Source organism: Pelodiscus sinensis, chromosome 1, assembly GCF_049634645.1.
Source record: "Pelodiscus sinensis isolate JC-2024 chromosome 1, ASM4963464v1, whole genome shotgun sequence".
NCBI classification, from domain to species: Eukaryota; Metazoa; Chordata; order Testudines; family Trionychidae; genus Pelodiscus; species Pelodiscus sinensis.
In genome coordinates, this window is record NC_134711.1 from 80,678,004 (window position 1) to 80,695,979 (window position 17,976).

The 17,976-nt window shown below is 47.6% G+C and overlaps 1 protein-coding gene across 2 annotated transcripts in view; it reads right to left on the minus strand.

Moving 5' to 3' along the window:
• Positions 1-17,400, minus strand: part of TMCC3 (transmembrane and coiled-coil domain family 3) — a 231,620-nt gene extending 214,220 nt beyond the window's left edge. Inside the window, exon 1 of one of the 2 annotated variants that reach the window (XM_014571096.3) lies at positions 17,134-17,400. In XM_014571096.3, coding sequence (XP_014426582.1) covers positions 17,134-17,145 — 12 coding nt within the window. In that variant the 5' untranslated portion in view covers positions 17,146-17,400. Of the gene's footprint in view, positions 1-16,377; positions 16,844-17,133 lie in introns of those variants that run through there. The other variant, XM_006118308.4, reaches the window with a different exon arrangement.
• Positions 17,401-17,976: the final 576 nt, after the last annotated feature.

Genomic DNA, 17,976 nt, shown 5'->3' on the forward strand with positions numbered 1-17,976 from the left:
TGCTGATCCTTCAATCCAGCAATTAGTTGTTACTTGTATAGTTCAAAAATGCAGGCAAGATGGACTTGTCTCACTGTACTTAATGGCAGGATATAGTCTCCATTTTGTACATGCTGCTCATTTAGGAATTCTCACATTTGGGGATTGTTTTTTCTAGTGGGATGTTTGCAACAGGCCTCCACCCAGTCTTAGCTTTTCCCCTGGATTTCTGATTTTCCTTTTGTCATATAAGCATACCAGTAATTGTGAGATGTTGCTCTGCAGCTGTCATATCGCCCCTCTGCCCTTCGTTTTCTTTTCTCTATTGCTACAACTTGATGTGAAACTATAATGCGGTCGACTATGCAGTCCTTTGCAACATGGTCAAGAACTTTGTGTAAGCAGGGGAATGATCCAGCTATTGTGGAGAACTTTCCTGGCTTCTATACTACCCCAGTGAAATGGACCAGCACAAGGATCTGAGTCCCCGCTCCCACTTTTTACCCAAAGGCCTCCCTAACCCGAGAGCTCCTTCCACTCTCCTGAAGCAGAGTCCTCGAAATCCCAACAAGGCTTAATCCCCGACCTTGTACTCACTTAGGGCAGGGGCTAGGGTGTCCCCACTCCAGGGTGCTCTCTTCACACTGGATGCTTTCTTGACCTACTGATCATTACATACAGTTCAAAGCGAATACAATGTATTAAACAGCAACTGATTTAAAATAAAAGAATAAGGAAAAATGAGAAAGGTTAAAAGAGAACACATAGCCCCGCTCTTTAGCACGGGGACATCACAAACAGCAGTTTGCAGAGTGTAAGGATAGTTCAGTCTGTTTCTTATAGGTCCCAGGGCTCTTTTGCAGGCCCTGGCTGTGTTGCGGGGCGGGGAGGGGGGTGCAGGTTGCATACGCTTGCTCTGGCAGTGACCACACGACCTCAGGCTCTAGGTGGCAGAACCCCTCTCCCTGTTGGAGTTATAATCCCTCTTCAAGTCTGGCCTGAAGGGCCTCTTGGCTGGTGGCGTCTCCCTGCCCAGAGCCTCTTTTTTCCCCCCCTTTGCTGGTCCCAGCTGCTCACCACACCCAGCTTCAGACTATGCTGCTTTGCCAGTCTCCAGCTCTTTGCATTGCTTCTCTCACCCCTTTGGCTCTGGTCACTGCAGGTCTGCTTCTTAGCACAGGGTCTGCGCTCTGTGGGCTGTATGGGCCTCTGACTGTCACTGCAGGCCTGCTCCACAGCACAGCTTACCCTCCTTGCTGCTCTTCTTAGGGACCCAGAAAATCCCAGCTCACACAAAGGATGGGACCTGGCCTCCTAATTCCCTCATTGGTCTGTCCAACCTGACAATCAGGCTGACCTGGAGTGCTGGCCTCTTCCCATTGTCCCTGAGGACTGTCAGTCTCAGGGCCCTGATTTCTCATGGACCTTTCCTTCCCCTTTTGGTACTGGGAGCTGGCCAACCAAAAACTCCCACTAAGTTTTAGTAAGGGGCTAACAGTCCCCTTACATTTGCTGCAAATTGTACAAAATAACTTCCCTCCATCCACATGGGACACATCTTTGCCTAATCTTTAACTCTATCCACAGGCTTAACCATTTTAGTCATGGGTAGTAAACAGCTCAAATGGCTGAAGCACAAGGTAATTGTTTATTCTGCATATGAAAGGTAATTTCAGGGGGGAGAAGGCAATATTGGCAATATCTAGGAAACACAGGCCCTGGTCATCACTGTGACTCATGATCAACTTCTCAGGTTCCCCTTGAATGGGACACCCCAGTGCTGGTACTGCCATGTTGGCTAGTGCACTTGATCCTTTGTTAGAAGGTCTTGTATCCTGAGCTTTAAATCTGCTTGGGGGACACTAATTCAGAGTGTGGTTCTACTCTAAGGGTGCGTCTAGACAGCACCCTTCTGTCGGAATAAGCTACGCAATTTGCGCTACCCTTACAAATTGCGTAGCTTATTCTGAGTCTAAATAAAAAAAGCTTATTTTGAAATTTGGCGCTGTCTACACAGTGCCAAATTTCAAAATAAGGCACTATTCCGACAAATCCCTTAACCCTTATGGAACGGGGCTACAGGGATGCCGGAATAGAGCACCCACTAATTCAGGAAATTGCAGGCGCTTTTAAAGACGCAGTGTTGCTATTTCAGGATACTTCTGTAATCCTGAAAGAGCAACGCAATCTAGACGTACCCAGAGACAACTGTACAAATGGCACCTTCTTATCCAACAGATTTAGATGCTGCTTGTGTGTAAGCAGAGTTCTATTTGCTGGCTTGAGGTACTAAAGTAGGCTTTAATGGTTTTGACTCCTTTTAGCCAAGCTGAGCCAAGTAGGTGTAAGATTTTATTTCTTCCTGCACCTATTTGTTCTCCTCTCAGAACCCTGCTTTCACCTCCTCTGTCTCTAATATATGCTGTTCTTCTGGACTAGTCACACACACATTTCCCTAGAGGAGCCATGCACTGAACTAGGTGATTCATACACTTGATTGTATGGTCATTAGCCATCTCAAGATAGAACAAAAATTCAGTGTGACCTATCAAAGCTCTCAGAGACACCACTTTACAGCACCACAAAGAGGGAGAGAGGAAATGATCATTTAAACTCATTTTCCTCACAGCTTCCTTATCAGCAAATCAAGCAGGTAAGCAGAGACCAGAGGGTAGCATTTTCTAAACCACCTACATTACAACCTCAAAGGTACTGAAATCAATGGGAGTTAGGCACCTAAATACTTTTGAGGATCTGGGTCCTTAGAAGTTCAAGGCTCACTGAAAGTCAATGGGTCTTGAGGGTTAGGTATTGTAGTGCTAAGTGGAGCAACACCCAACTATCTTTGAGGATCTGGCCTTAGGAGCCCAAGTCATACTGAAAGGCCCAGCTCCTCAAAGCTGCTTAAGTGTTGTTATGCTCAGCACTGCAATGTCTAACCTCTTGGGCTCCTCAGCCATGAGCCAAACACTCAGGGTCCCCATACAATACACAAAAAGTGTTAGGTTCCTACAAAAGGGAACCTCAGAAACCAGCAAGCTGCTTAAGTCAGCCAGGAGCGAACTACCGGAGATGGGTGAAGAGAGGAGAAGGACTTAGGTGCCTAAGCAGTTCAGTGGTGCACCTGGCTGATGAGCCAGAGATAGGTACTTCTCCCCACTTCACCTGTGAACCCTCGCCTGGAATTAGGGACTTAAGCTGGATCACAGTCACCTCGGCATCCCATGCCCTAGCAACTAAAACCATCTCTCTCTCTGCTCAGTACCTCTCACACACTCACTTGGGCTATGTCTACACTGGCGCGATCTTGCGCCAGAGCTATGCAAATGAGGCTAAGCATGGAATATCGCCGAGCCTCATTTGCATATCTAATGAACCGCCATTTTGCGGAAGAGGCTCTTGCGCAAGAAGGAGCTGTCTACACTGCCCCTTCTTGCGCAAGAAAAACCCTTTTGCGCAATGCCGTTATTTCTGAAAATAATCAGCGTAACGGCATTGCACAAGAGGATTTTTCTTGCACAAGAAGGGGCAGTGTAGACAGCTCCTTCTTGCGCAAGAGCCTCTTCCGCAAAAATGGCAGCTAATTAGATATGCAAATGAGGCTTGGCGATATTCCACGCTTATTCTCATTTACATAGCTCTGGTGCAAGATCACGCCAGTGTAGACATAGCCTTGGTGTAATTCCCTGTACTCCCAGCCATCTTTCGTGCAGGCAAGCTTCAGTGGCCTGCATCCAGCCCTCTTGCTCTAGAGTCTCACAGGCCTAAGGTGTGCTCAGAGCACATATACAGGATTGGGCCAGCAGGCCAGAGCCATTCCTAGTGTGGGGCCTAGGACAACCCTCTCCTGTCCCTGCTGCACCTGCTTTTCACCCCACCTCTTTCTGGCTTCCGTCCCTTCCCCTGAGCAACACCAGAAGCCAGTGGATGGAGTTGAGCAGGGCGGGCCAAGGCCAGGTTGCTTTCTATTGCCAGCACCAAGCCCCTCATTAGCTCCCCAGGCCATCCGGGACCCCATGTCCTCCTCAAGTGTGGGACAACCCTCCCCTCCAAATGCATGGTTATCCTGGTCCATCCTTTGAATGGCCGGGCTCTAGCTAGAGAATCCTAATTCTGGGACTTTGGCATGAACTCAGGCTGAGAGCTGCTCACATTACCTGTCAGGTAGCGTGAGGGCTTAGGCAGCTTTGTAAATGCCAACCAGTGGAATCTTAGGTACCCACAGGGCTAGGTAGTGAAGATTTCAATGGCACTTAAGTAATGGATTTGGGCACAGATCCTCAAAGGCCCTAAGTCACTTTTGAAAATTTTGTTCCAGGAACATAGGGAAAAAGTTCTTTGCGTGTAGATTTAATAATAGTGCTGCCTAGCTCCCATATAGCACTTTTCATCAGTAGCTCTCAAAGCACTTCACTGTTTTTCATGTATTTATCCTCACAAAACCCATGAGGTGGGCAAACAATATTATCCCCTTTTCACAGAGGAGGAACAGTGATTTACCTGACGTCACAGAGAAGTCTGTGGTGGTGCAGGGAATTGAACCCATAAAAAGGATGGTGGTTATATATTTAGGATGCTTCAATGTAAGCCAATTACCCAAAAATGATACCTCGAGCTCAAGCCCATCATAGAGCAGGCCTCTTCCAAGACCAACTATCTCTGTTTATAATGAAGAGTGCATTGACTTGCCTTTCTATTCCTCACTACATGCTGAACGTCTCTCTAAACCAGTACATTCTGGTCTGGCAACATCCATGGCCCAGCAGGACCATGCTGCTGGACTGGAGTATCCGGTGGAGGGCTGCCAGGCACGGCAATGGCACCAACAGCAGGGTCAGGGTTGAGGGGCTAATAGCCCGGAGTCCAGAAATGATTTCCCCTGGTCCTGCAAAATCCCTCATTTGGAACCAATTAAGTCGTGAGGGTGTATGATGGACCGGGCTGGTTCTGGGCACCGCTGAGGGTGTCCGCTCAGAGTGAATTGCTCAAAACAAGGACTCTTTACAGCCCCAGACTGGAGACCTTCCCAAACAGGTCACAAACCGGTCACACCGTGCAAAACCCCTCAGGCACCCTAGCTTTCCCTGTGCCACAATCAGCCCCAGGCCTAACATACAGGTGAGGGGTTATAGAATCCAATTTCACCTACCCCGAATGGATCTTTCTGGTCCCAAAGAACCAGCCACAGCTCCCAGTCAATTTACATTTTGGATCTTATCCACAAGATCACGCTGAGCCAATCCTATAGAATCTAAAATCTAAAGGTTTATTAATAAAAGAAAGAAAAGCATGAGAGTAAGGTTGTGAAGGAGAATACATTACATGTATCGAATCACCAAGTTCTTGATAGCAGTTTATAACCTCTCTAAGAGCCTGTATCTTAAAAGTCTCTGGTATACATCCTATGTCAGGATGGGTCCACGATTCTTCCCGGCTCTCTGTCCCTCGCAAGGCAGCATCTGGGATCAGGAACAGAATTGGAGACCAGATGGAGTCCGCCTCATGGCATTTTATATCCATCCCTGGTATCTTCCAAGCTGGAGCAGGTCGCATGGCCCAGTGACCTACCCCTGTGTCCTCTGCTGACTGGTTTGCAGGTCCCAGACACATTCCTCAGGTGTGTATTGGCCTCTCTGAGAGCCTTGTCCCTGGAGCCTTGCTAATTAGCATAGTCACTGACTGAACATCCCTTGCCCATTGCAAGGAGAATCTTCCAGCATAAGCACAGAGTCCATATCTATAACTCCACATACAGATATCACACAAGTACATGAACAACATACATAAAATCAGCAGAACCTAAGCTTCCATTTGACATCTCACATGGCCCCCTTTGTACAGACTTTGGGGCAATCCTCCCCCCCCCCCTTGGGTGCAGCAGTGACCTGTGTGATCCCCTTAAAATCCAGTAACGTGACAGGGTGCCACATCAGAGAGGTCCAATCTGTACAGGATACCACTGTTTCTGAGCGACTGCTTTATCCCCCAAGCCTTCCTCACTCGGCTGGCATTGCTTCCCTTCAAACATTGGGACATTTCAGCCCTGCACACTGTAATGCAAGACAGCGGGAACAAAGGAAAGTACTGCACACTCAGCACATGACCCTGTTACCAGTGACTGGAGCTGTGAAAAAGAACAGCAGGACATGAGAAGACGGGCTCCTAATAAATTAGTGTCCCATGGTCTGGCCCCAGGCCCCACGCGGTGCTGCCGCTTTGAAGTACCCCCTCCTGTTAGAGGCAGCAGGGAGGGGGAAAGCAACTAGTCGACTCAACTATGCAATAAGCATTTGCTTATCGGATAGTTGACTAGTCATTCACATCCCTAATATGCATTATGAAGATACCTGCCAAATCTTTGATGATGGGCAAAGTGGTAGATCCCACTGTGTGGGCTTGTTTCTTGCACACTTATAGAACCTGTATGTTACCCTATTAAATCTAAGGTTTAACTATGGTCAGGGACTGGATTGGACATATATGTTCATGTCCTCTGTGGGGACCTAGACGAGGGGCATTCGATTAAAGTCTCACTGTTACCAGATCATGCAGTCCCTCCTGTGTTTGAAGGATGTTGATTCGCTACTGGAGAATTCCACTAGCGTCTATGGGAGAATGACAAAATAGCTCCTCTTTCACCTAACACAGGTGCACTGGCATCTACTCCTAGTTTCCCATGTAGTGGCAGCACAAGTGCAGCTCTACACAACAGGCCAAAGAAAAGCCATCCCACTGCTGTCACACATTCACAGCTTCTGACAAACAGAGGCTAGGAACATCATTCCTGCGTCTCCTGACTAATAGCCATTGATGGACCTATCTTCCACGAATTTATCTAGCTCTTTTTGGAACTCTGACAAAGGTAAGTGCAAGCACTCATCAAGTAATCAGCCTGGCTAGTTTTAAGATGGAGCTTGATAACTTTATGAACAGCATTAGAAGACAGAGTTGTTTGTGATAGCAGAGGACTGGACTCAGTAAACCAAGAGATCCTTTCTAATGCTACACATCCCTAGTTAATTTAAAACAGAAGGTTTTCAAACTTTTCTCATGACCCAGTTGATGAAAATTGTTGATGCCTGCGACCCAACGTAATTTGACTAGGGCTCCAGGGTGGGGCTGAGGATGAAAGCTTTGGGGTATAGAAGGGGGCTTCAGCTTTTGAAGGGGGGGTCAGAGCTGGGATAGGAGGGTGCAGCAGAGGTACTAGGGCAGGCTTCCTACCTCTCCTGGCACCAAAGATCATGCTGCGCCCCACAAGCAGCCAGCAGCAGATTCCCAGTCAATGGGAGTACAGAGCTAATGCTCGGGGGGGGGGGGGGGGGGCAGCAGCATTCACAAAGCTCTGTGTGCTCTCTTTCCTCCTCTCCACCTCCGGAGGTGGGCCCAGAGGCGTAGCGAGGGTGTTACGTGCCCAGGAGAAAAAACAAAATTTGTGCCTCCCCTCTCCTGCCACCATGTGGCAGGGCCCCGAACCTGGCACATGACTAAACCCGACCCGGGGGGAGGGGGGGAAGGGAGCTTGTACCGCATCATCCCCACCCCCTCCAGTTTAGGGCCGGGTCCCCGCACGCACTAACCCACCGGCAGAGATGGAAGAGGGTGAGGCTGGGGGCAGAAAGGCGGGGAGGAAGCTCCAGTCGGCAGCGGTGGGCAGAGGAGGAGCAGGCAAGCCGAGAGATAACAGGGAGAACAGAGGGGGACTAAATTGGCACCCCCCAGCATGGTGCCCAGGGGCAACTGCGCCTCCCCGTCCCCTTTTGATATGCCCCCTGGGTGGGCCTGCTGCCCACTGCTTCTGGAGTGCAGCATAGTCTGCGGTGCCAGGACAGGCAGACAGCTGCCTTAGCACCCTTACTGGTCACCTAATCCCCCTGCAGCAACATCCCACAACCCAGCACTGGGTCACGACCCATAGTCTGAAAACACTGATTTAAAGAGTAGATTTCTTCCCCACTGCAGCCAATCCTACATGTGTAGGTATCTATTCATTCATTCCGATACGTGTAGCAGCTGGGTACAATGTTATGTATCTAGGTGCCTAGACGTACCTCATTGCTGCCTCTAGCTGCCTCACAAATTAACAAAATAGATTGTGTCTCGACAAATAAACTGTTCTCATTCTCTCTCCCCGTTTTCCATCTGCAGGAGTAGCCATTAACATTTACAGGAGTCAGAGACTGGGTAGCAAAGCCTAAGAATATTAAATGTTATTATTACAAACACAGAGGTAGCAGCCTTGATTTAATATCTTTTAAACATTTACATTCAGTCCAACTTTGATCTTCAATAGGATTTTTTCTCCACTTCCCAAATACTCATTTCTTGTCAATACTTTTATAAGAATTGGTTTAATCTATACCAGTTATCAGCTGGTGACATCTTGTCAGGATGAATTGCTGTTACAGAATTTACTACGTGAAGAGGTTTTTTTCTATTCTAAGATAAAAATAAGTGAAATACAGGGAAACTTCCAAGCAGGGAGGCTGTGGGCAATGAGAATTTAAATCCAAAATGCATCTCAGTGTTCTGGGGATTGCATGCTTCAGCTAAACAAACTGGCCTATAATAAAAGTAAGTTCAGCTAAATTCAGAGAGGTAGGTCATCCAGAGAAAGAAGATGGGGAGCAGGGGAGGGGAGTTCAAAGAAACGAGAATAATGTGCACTGAGGCCTTGGTTGTATTGTGACTGCCTGGAAAACCCAGTTTATCCTCTCATCTCCATTCGTTCCATTTAGCACCAGTTACTAGGTGATCTGACTCTGTTAACGAAAACACTGACCAAGTTGTTTGGATGGTGGGGTGGAGCAGCATGCTCTCCATTTCAATACTCTTCTTTTGATCTATTTGCCTGGGAGGGTTCAAATCTACAGGCAACTGGGGAAGATGGAATGTAAAAAATAATATCTTAAATTCTGGTGCACCTTTCTGAAATCATTGGAGCGATATATATTTAGTCCAGCTAAGAATTTGGCTTGCACTTTCACACTGTTTAGATACCAAGATGTTGAGGGTCTTAGAAATAATTACAGTCAATACACACACTTTTGTGTTTATATATATACACACGAGAGTGTGTGTACAAAAAGAGCATAAGAAATTTTTGTGCAATGCTGACTATATCAGTTTTGTCTAATATAACCAGTCTTTGGGCACATAGGGTATGATTGTGGCTACTGCCACTAGCAATTCTGGGTGCTTCTTAAAAGAGCCCAATTGTAGGAAACACAGAGCACATCCACTCTCTAAAAATCAGGGGCTCAAAATTATTAATCACTTCTGAAAACACAGACAATACTTTCTCAACCACCTTTTCAAAAATTGAGAGGTTTTCTTCATTCTCCATTCCCAGGTTACACCCACCAATGGCTTCCAAAAATGAAAGTGTCTGTTGTGTATTAGAAACCACAGTGACTCATTACCGTCAAAATGGCACATTGTCTGGATCCACAGCTTCTAGAATCTTTGTCCCACCACAGACTGCAAGCATTGCTTGTCCCATCACTTTTACACCCTGACCCCTATTTTTCCATTATTGACAAAACACTGTCCTCTACAAGAGCCTTTCTTAATTAGAAAAGAAACAGGTGCTAACATTTCATTATGTTGCAGTATGACTGTATGCTTGACTGGTGGGTTAGAAATTATTACTGACAGGAAAAAAACAAATAAAAATAGGTCTGTAAGAAAAAGTGTTGAAATAATAAGGAAGTGAAAGTGCCTTAGGGATTTCTGGCAATCGTAAGAAAGTACCTAGAAGTAGCATTAGAATTATTATTAAACAATAACTTTGCAGCATCTAATGAATAAAAAGGTGAAAAGAAATACCTAATGCTAATATCATTTTCTTTGACAGGGTAACTGGCCAAACAGAGGGGCAGAAAAACAATATATATGACTTATCTTGATTTTAGTAAAGCTTTTGATACAGATCCACATGACACTACTATAAGCCAGGGATGGGGAACCTCAGCCCAGGGGGGTCCCCTGCTTTCCCTTGCTGCCCTACCACGGGGCTGGAAGCACAAAAATATACTAGGCTGGGCCCCCCCAGGCTATGGTGTGCAAGGGGAATGTAGAGAGTGTTATTTTTTCCCCTCAGTTAGGGGCCAGTGAGGGTTGTGTTTTGTTTTGTTTTTTCTTCTCTGTTGTGTGCAGCCCCTGACTGATTTTTCTGTGGGTCAGCAGCCCCCAGCCCAAAAAAGGTTCCCCACCTCTGTCATAAGCAAACTAAGGAAATATGGTATACATGAAATAATGTATGATAGGTGAACCACTGATTGAAAAACTGTACTCAAAGAGAAATGATCAATGATTTACTGTCAGACAAAGTACATCTAGTAGGATCCCTCAAAGATCTGACTCGGGGCCAGTACTATCCAATTATATTTTCATTAACTCCTTGACTGGAGCCCACGCTGATAAAAGTTTGTGGATGACACTCTACTGAGAAGGCTTGGTAGCACTTTGGAAGGACAGGATTAGAGTTAAATCAACCTTGATAAGTTAGAGAACTGATCAGAAATAAACAAGATTAAATTCAATAAAGACAAGTGCAAAGTACTACAATTTAGGAATTAAAAAAACAAAAGCACAAATACAAAACGACAAGGCAGTGGCACTGCTAAAAGGAGGGCTATAGTGGATCACAAATCGAATGAGTCAACAATGTTATGCAGTTGCAAAAAATAAAAATAAAAGGCCAATATCATTAAAATCAAAATGCAAAAAATTATGCTTCAGTCTTAGCACACAGACTGAAAAATATTTATATAAATGTTTTATCAGAAATCAGGCATCATTTGTACTAAAAAGGCAGCTACTGGACAATTTAAAAAGTCTTAGACCTGATCATCTTTGCAGAATCTGCCATTAAGCCCCACCTAATTTATCTCTAGATGTAGAAAAAGCTTTTGACATTGTAAACCAGCAGTTCTTAGAAGACACTCTAAATGCATTTGGTTTAGGCCTCAAATTTGTAAACTGATTTCTGGTTTGTATGCCAACCTATATGCTGCTACTAGAAGAATAAGTGGATACCTGTCAGAAAAATGTCCCCCTTTTTAGAAGCACACACTAAGGATGCCCTTTATCCCCTCTTATTTTTGCTATGGCAACAAAGTCATTTGCCCAGTTGATCGGGAATAATCCTAGCAAATAGAATTACAATAGGAAACCAGGGAACACAAATTAGTATTATGTGCAGATGATGCCATACTACATGTTATGAATCCAATTCACAGATGTCTAGAACAGCAAGAGGACATTTTAAAATTTGGCAAAGTATCTGGATTTAAAATAAATTACAACAATCAATTCCTGGATATAGGTGTGAGCTCTCACCTATAGAAAAATATAAAAGCAAAAGCCAAATACAAATGGGTAACAGCTTCAATGAGGTACCTGAGAATACACATTTCTAAAAGACAGCAAGAGTTATATAATTATTTATTGTCCTTTGATTAAGGAAAAAAATTTAAAACCTGAAAAATTATCAAAATATAAAATTTCGTGGTTAGGCAAAATTGCAGCAGTTAAAATGAGTCTCTTATCTCAAATAGGGATGTAAGCGACTAGTCGGGTAATCAACTACCCTATAAGCCTAGGCTTATCAGGTAGTTGAGTCACTACTTACTCCCCTCCTCCTCCCGCCCCTCCTCCCCAGCCTCTACATCAGAGACAGCAAGGGGGCAAGCAGGAGCTCATGCTGGGGGAAGCTGGCTCAAAGCCGGTTCCCCCCAACACTGTTTCCACAGCAGGGAGGGCAGGGCAGGGCAGGGGAGGCAGACTCACAGCGGGGGACCTGGCACAAGCCGGGACTACTCAGTCCCAGCTCATGCCGGGTCCCCCACTGTGGCTCTGCCTTTTAAACGTAGTAAGAGTCGGAGAAGTTTTGACATTTGGACCTTATGGGTATATCAAAATTCAGCCCATTGTTAAGAATATATATTTAGATCACTTGATGAAACACAACTTGCAAAAGACATCTAAATCTCAGTATATCAATGCCTACAGTTTAGACATCTCTCACCACACTCCCACTAAACGGCAAACATACGTAAAACTGACGAAATTTTAAAAACTACTCACTACATCCATAAACAAATTGGCTTACTGTTCCTTCCAGTAACATTTTAAAGATTAGTTTTTTCCTCTACAAAGCCTGTTCATGAAAAGTTGACAGATATCAAAACTGAGGAATGGGAGAACATATGTTGCAATGGTTCCCATACTTAAATAAACACATTAATAGAATTTTAATGTTGTTTTCTTTCCTCAGTAATACCTAACGTCCCTTAGAATTGTACAGGGATGAGCAAATACTGGTTGTACAGGGATGAGCAAAAGATTTTTCCATAGTGATGCATGTGATCAAAAATAAGACCTTTTGGAAAGCTGTTGGAGACTCCATAATGGAATTAAAATGGTGTCAGTTGTCAGATAATTATTGAATTATCTTGAGAACTATGCATCTTACAAAAGCTATAAACACTGATCACTCATCTCCTAGCTCCTGCTAGATTTACTACAAAAAATAGTAGAAAAGGAGTGACTACCCTAAATCTGTTACTTTGTATCAAAAAGTGTCTGTAATTCTAGTACTAGACAAATTAACTCTTCAAGTTAGAGTCTTACTTGGTAAAAGGAAAAAAGATAATTGCTTCAAGAAGTTCCACCAGACTTCTAAGTTTGCTGTAAGAGAGTCACCCACCACCAAACCTAATAGTTTGAGAACTTTCTTTGAACACCTAGGAAAGCAGAAACTCCTTTCACAACAGTTAAAATTAAACTCCATGTTAAGCTATTAAAATAAGGAAAAAAGGTGGGAGGGGAAAAAGGAGAAATCTTAATATTATACAGGGTTTTGACAAGACAATGAACACATTACTCTTCCAAATGTAAGAAAGGCTGAATTTTGGATCTGAGCATGAAACAATTAAATACTGAAGAAGAGGGAGACTAAGTAGAAAAGCTAACACCACAATGTGATCAATATCACAGAGAAAGTGACTAGTAGTAGGGGGACTTCCATCGGCCAATTTATATTCATGTATGCACTAAGTTTCCATTTAAATTGTAAAATAAGTTCTAAAAGAAAAGATCTGTTAATAAATACAATACGCCAAAATCTGAACCTAAAGCGAGGGAGAAAGCCAGGGTCACCATTTAAGCTCTAGATTCAAGCTCTCCTCTACCACAACACAGTAGCTTACAACCAAAAGTATTTATTAAAAAAAAAATCTGTTGAAAGGCTCTTCTGGAGATTAACTTTGTCACTCTCCAGAGAGCTGGCATTTCTATTTCTATCATCTTGTGACCAGATTTTCAGCCCACATTAGCTCCCCTTTTACGCCACTTCCATAGCTGCCCCGGTCCTAGTGGAACACTGCAAGGTGGCATAAAATTGGTCACAACCTTACAGATCATTCTGGAGCAGCGTGGTGGAGAGAGGAGCAGTTGCTGGCGTATATTATAGAATGGGACAGGCCTGCCCCAGAGTAATTTAGAACAGCCCTTGAACTCCTAAATTGTCAGCCCCGAAAGGGGATTTGGGAGACACCTTTCATGCAGAACTCTCCCTCCCCCGTCCCCCTGGTGCTCTAAGCACTTCACTTTGCCAGACCCAGGATCTGGACTTTGATAGTCACAATTTAAAGCTAAGAGCCTAAACTCACATTTCTTTCTTAGGAAAATGAGAGGAAATTAATCAAATGAATTAATTGCTCCACATTAATTTCACTGACAGGCTAGAATTAGCTTTCTTTTGGAGCTCTCTTGCTCAATCTGTCCATGAGCCACACTTTAATGAGACAAAACACACCCTGGAGGGATCTGTAAAATAGGTTATTACCACTGGCACATTTCAGGGTTCCTTTCAGAATGAAGGAAGTGAAGCAGAATGTGTCAAATGCCCTAAGCTAGGAAAGTAAAAACAAACAATGAAAATAGATAGCCTCAATCATCATGTTTGTTTTGCCATGGCTATGCACTGCTAGACTGAGTGCAACTAACAAACTCCAGCCTAATACGGGGAGAAGTGCTAAAGACAACACCTGGAAACCGCCATCATCACTGCACAGTGGAGGACACAGAAAAGATTTAATCACTTTCAGACCTGAATTCAGTGGACTTCTTTGCAGCTTTAGCTACCAGTAGGTGCATCTGACAAAGTGGGGTTTTGCCCACAAAAGCTTATGCCTAATAAATCTGTTAGTCTTTAAGGTGCCACAGGACTCCTTCTCATTTCTGTGGGTACAGACTAATACAGCTACCCCTCTGATATTAGGTGCTGTAGTTATCCAAAGTTTACACATAACATTAACTGTGGCCTAAATGCATAGCATGCAACACGGCTAAAAGATGAGGAAACAAGAATTAGTAGGTCACAAAGCCCAAAAGGAGATACAATTCATTCCTTTAATAACGCTTTTTGTACTGTCAGCTTCCTTTCCCCTCCCTCTTAACCATGTTCCTCTGTGCGTAGGAGGGTAACTGGTTAAACTTGAATTTAACTTTTTAAACATGATTTTACATCCCTATTCTTCTATACCTCTCTTCTCCTCCACTAACAGTAAAAATGTCTTGTGTGTAAGTTGGAGTAAATGGCATTAGCTGGCAAGAATCTATTCCACAACATGAGCAATGGAGCACTGTCCAATTTCCTGAAATCTCTTCCTGCATGAGCTACTACAACAATGAAATAATCTGTGGCTGTGCAACAACAAATAGACACATGCAGAAAGGCCATACCCCAACATTCCCTGCAGATGGCTGTTTCCAAAACCTTATCTTCTGCCCAGCAATTCATTCCCAGGAGCAGCTTTCAACGCCACACCTAGCCCTTGACCTGCTGGATTTGCCTCCCATTTATAATAGTAAGATTTTTAGCCAACTGTGGGACTTGGAGGTAAGGCCCTTTTTCACATTCTCGAGCTTCCTAAAAGCCATAAACAATAGCATGTGCTGCCAAGCTGACTCAGCCCCTGCAAAAGTAACATCAGTTTTAAGTACCTGCAGCCATGGCAACTATATTCTAAAAGGAAATAATTGGAAGAGGCTTCAGCTGTGAGTGGGAAAGTTTCACTATCTTCAGACTTGTGTTGGTTTTACTATGGCTTTAGTGATCCTCAGCACTTTCATCGGTGACAACCTCAATCTCCTAGTTTAAGTAGGGAACTAATTCTATACAATATCAATGTCCCCAATGATTTTGGAGAGTTCATATTAAGCAATGTAATCGAAATGTCTGGTGACGTCTATGCTGGAGGTGACTGGCAGACGGGGCTGAACACTGAATTGGGAGTGAGTGTCCCCATAAAGACCTACCTTCTTTACCAGGTTTCTACATGCACCATAGTGGCATATCCCACGCTTCTTTTTGAAAAGAAGCTCTATCTCAGTCAATTGCAGGAGAATGGGTCAGTCCTTCCAGGGGACATTTTGGTACTTAAAGCGGGGTAGAAAGCACTAAGGGGTCACAGACCTGGCCACACAAATACACACAAGAATAAACACAGTCAATCTGTGTCTTGACAGGGCACCATTGAAGGACCATTTTAGCAAAAGTGCTGGTCCCAGATGGGGACGGCTGCCTGCCACCACACACACCTGAACCACTGGGAATGGGAGAAGGCACTGGAGGGCTATCAACGCCTGAGTGAGGTAGCTTGGCTCCTACTCTTCACTGAAGAGTGAGAGTTAAAGCAGAGCCAGGCTGTTACCCCCACCCCAGCAAGCTACTCTGGGGCTTAATGCATCTTCGAACCCAGGACAGGTGTCTGCATGGGGGGAGGGGAGTTTAAGACTAAAACCAGGATTTACTGTGCAGTGGAGCCAAACCCAGTGGTTCATCTGATTAGCAGGATGGCATTAGCACTAACAGGTTAACTCCGTTGCTTCCTCCTCTTCTTTCCCTTCTTTACTGGGTGCACTTCACCCAGCACAAGTGATTGGCTTTTCCAGGGAGAAGCGACACACTGTAAGACTGGGGATCCCGAGGGCTGCATGAAAGCAGTGGGCTTTGCTAGTGCTCGGGCTCTGTCCGCCGCTCTGCAAACAGGGACGATCGCTGCTGCTGGCGGCCTCCGAGCGGCTGCAGTGCTCCGGCAGGCAAAGGAAACAGCGCTGGCTTGCACAGACTGATCCCATCTCCAGGGCTCCCCGCAGCCCCAGCCAGCTGGCTGGGGCGCAGCGCTGCGGCCTTAGCTAGGGAGGCGAGCGCTGTAGCCAGAGGGGTGCCCTAAAACACCGCCCACTAGCACCGCAGGCAGCCCTGGCCACGCTCCGCTCCCGGCCCACGTTAAAGCAGCCAGCGGGAGCCCGCTGTTCGGGCTGGCTGCGGGAGAGCGGCGAAGAGGCGCTGCCGCTCCCGCCCGAAGGCGAGAGGACGAGACTCACCTGCTAACCCTGAGCAGGTCTCAGCCCCGGCTCCGCTTCCACGCGCCCCAGGAGCCCGCGCCCGGCTCCCGCCATCCGCAGCGCTTGGGCTGCCCAGCCCGGAGCCCGCCCCGCCAGCGGGGCTTCTGCTGAACTTCCGCCGCGCACAAACTTCAGCCCAGGCGCAACAGCTGGAGGAGCGGGTCTCTGCCAGGCCGCCAGGGGGCGCCCCCGGACACGCCCCGTGCAGCCGCGGGGCTGGCGCGCTGCGTGTAGCAGCCAGACACACACACACGCCCCCCGGCCCGCCCCGCTGCCCCGGGCTGCCACCTGCGAGCCGGCTCCAGCAGGGGGAGGCAAAGCCCCCAAGCGGCCAGCGCCTCCTGGGGCGAGCTGCGCTGCTCAGCCGCGGGACCGCGCCACCTGCCCCGCAGACCCTCCCCCCCATCAGGCCGCCTGGAGCCGGCGCTTCCCGGGGGACTCCGGCGTGCGGAGGGGCTCGCTGACCGCGCTGCACGGGGGCAGCGCCGCGCACACCGGCGAGTTCCCCCAGCACCGACCCGCGTGTGCCCGTGCAGCGCCATTCAGATCCCGGCAGCAGCCGCAGCTGCCTCGGGCCCCGGCTGCAGCGGGCAGCTCCCTCCGCGGGGATCCCTGTCTCTGGGTCCGCCGGTCCCCAGGCAGGCACCGCCGCATGGCGGGCAGGCGCGGGGCCGGGATCTCCCGCCTCGCCTGCGGGGATCCCAGCCGCCTGAGGCAGGGCAGGCGGGCTCCTACCTTTCGCAGCATGCTGGGCGGGCGGGGGCAGGCGGCTTGCACAGGCGACGTGCTCCTGCCCTCTCTCACGCGCTGGCCAGGCAGCGGCACATTGCCTGCTGGGGGGAAGGGTCTTGCAGGCGCGGGGGGCGCTCACTGAATCCCCGGGCACCGGAGACCCTCGCGGCGCTCCCGCAGCCCGCTCCGCTCGCACATGCGTGTGGCACCCGACTGGAGGTGCCCGAGCAAGCAGGGCGCCGTTATTTGCGATCAGCACTGACTCACGCAGCTCTAGGACCCCGGGCCAGCCTGGCACCACAGCAGCCCGGGAGCCGCGCCACGCAGCCGCCGCGGGCCGGGGGGCACCGAGACACACAGAGCCGCAGCTGGCCAGTCTCGTGCCGTTCTCCCGCGGCAGGGCTGGCCCCGGTGCTACAGCGGGGAGGCGGCTGCACTGAGGATCTCCCGCGAAGGAGTCTCGCAGGGTTCTTGGCGTTACAGGGGCCGCGCTCACTCCCCCCTCATCAGGCGCACACCCAGCCGCCAGGACCCTGCCGCGGCTTCTATGTCTCACCCCCTCTGACTGTCAGGCGGTGGGATGGAGGGAGCTGCTACCTTGTAGGAACGTGCTACCGGTACTACACACCCGGCCGGCAGGGGCCAGCTTGGGAGGAGAGAACAGCTGGCCCCTTAAGGGCTATAGGGGCAGGGGGAACAGCTGCAGACAAGAGGGTGAGGTGGTGGAGTGAGGCCCAGCAGGGAGGAGTAGAACTAGGGTCTAGAGCGGTGGTTCCCAAACTCTTTGGGCCACAGTCCATCCTGCTCTAGGCAGACTTCTCAGTGGACCACCAGCCAACCACCCAT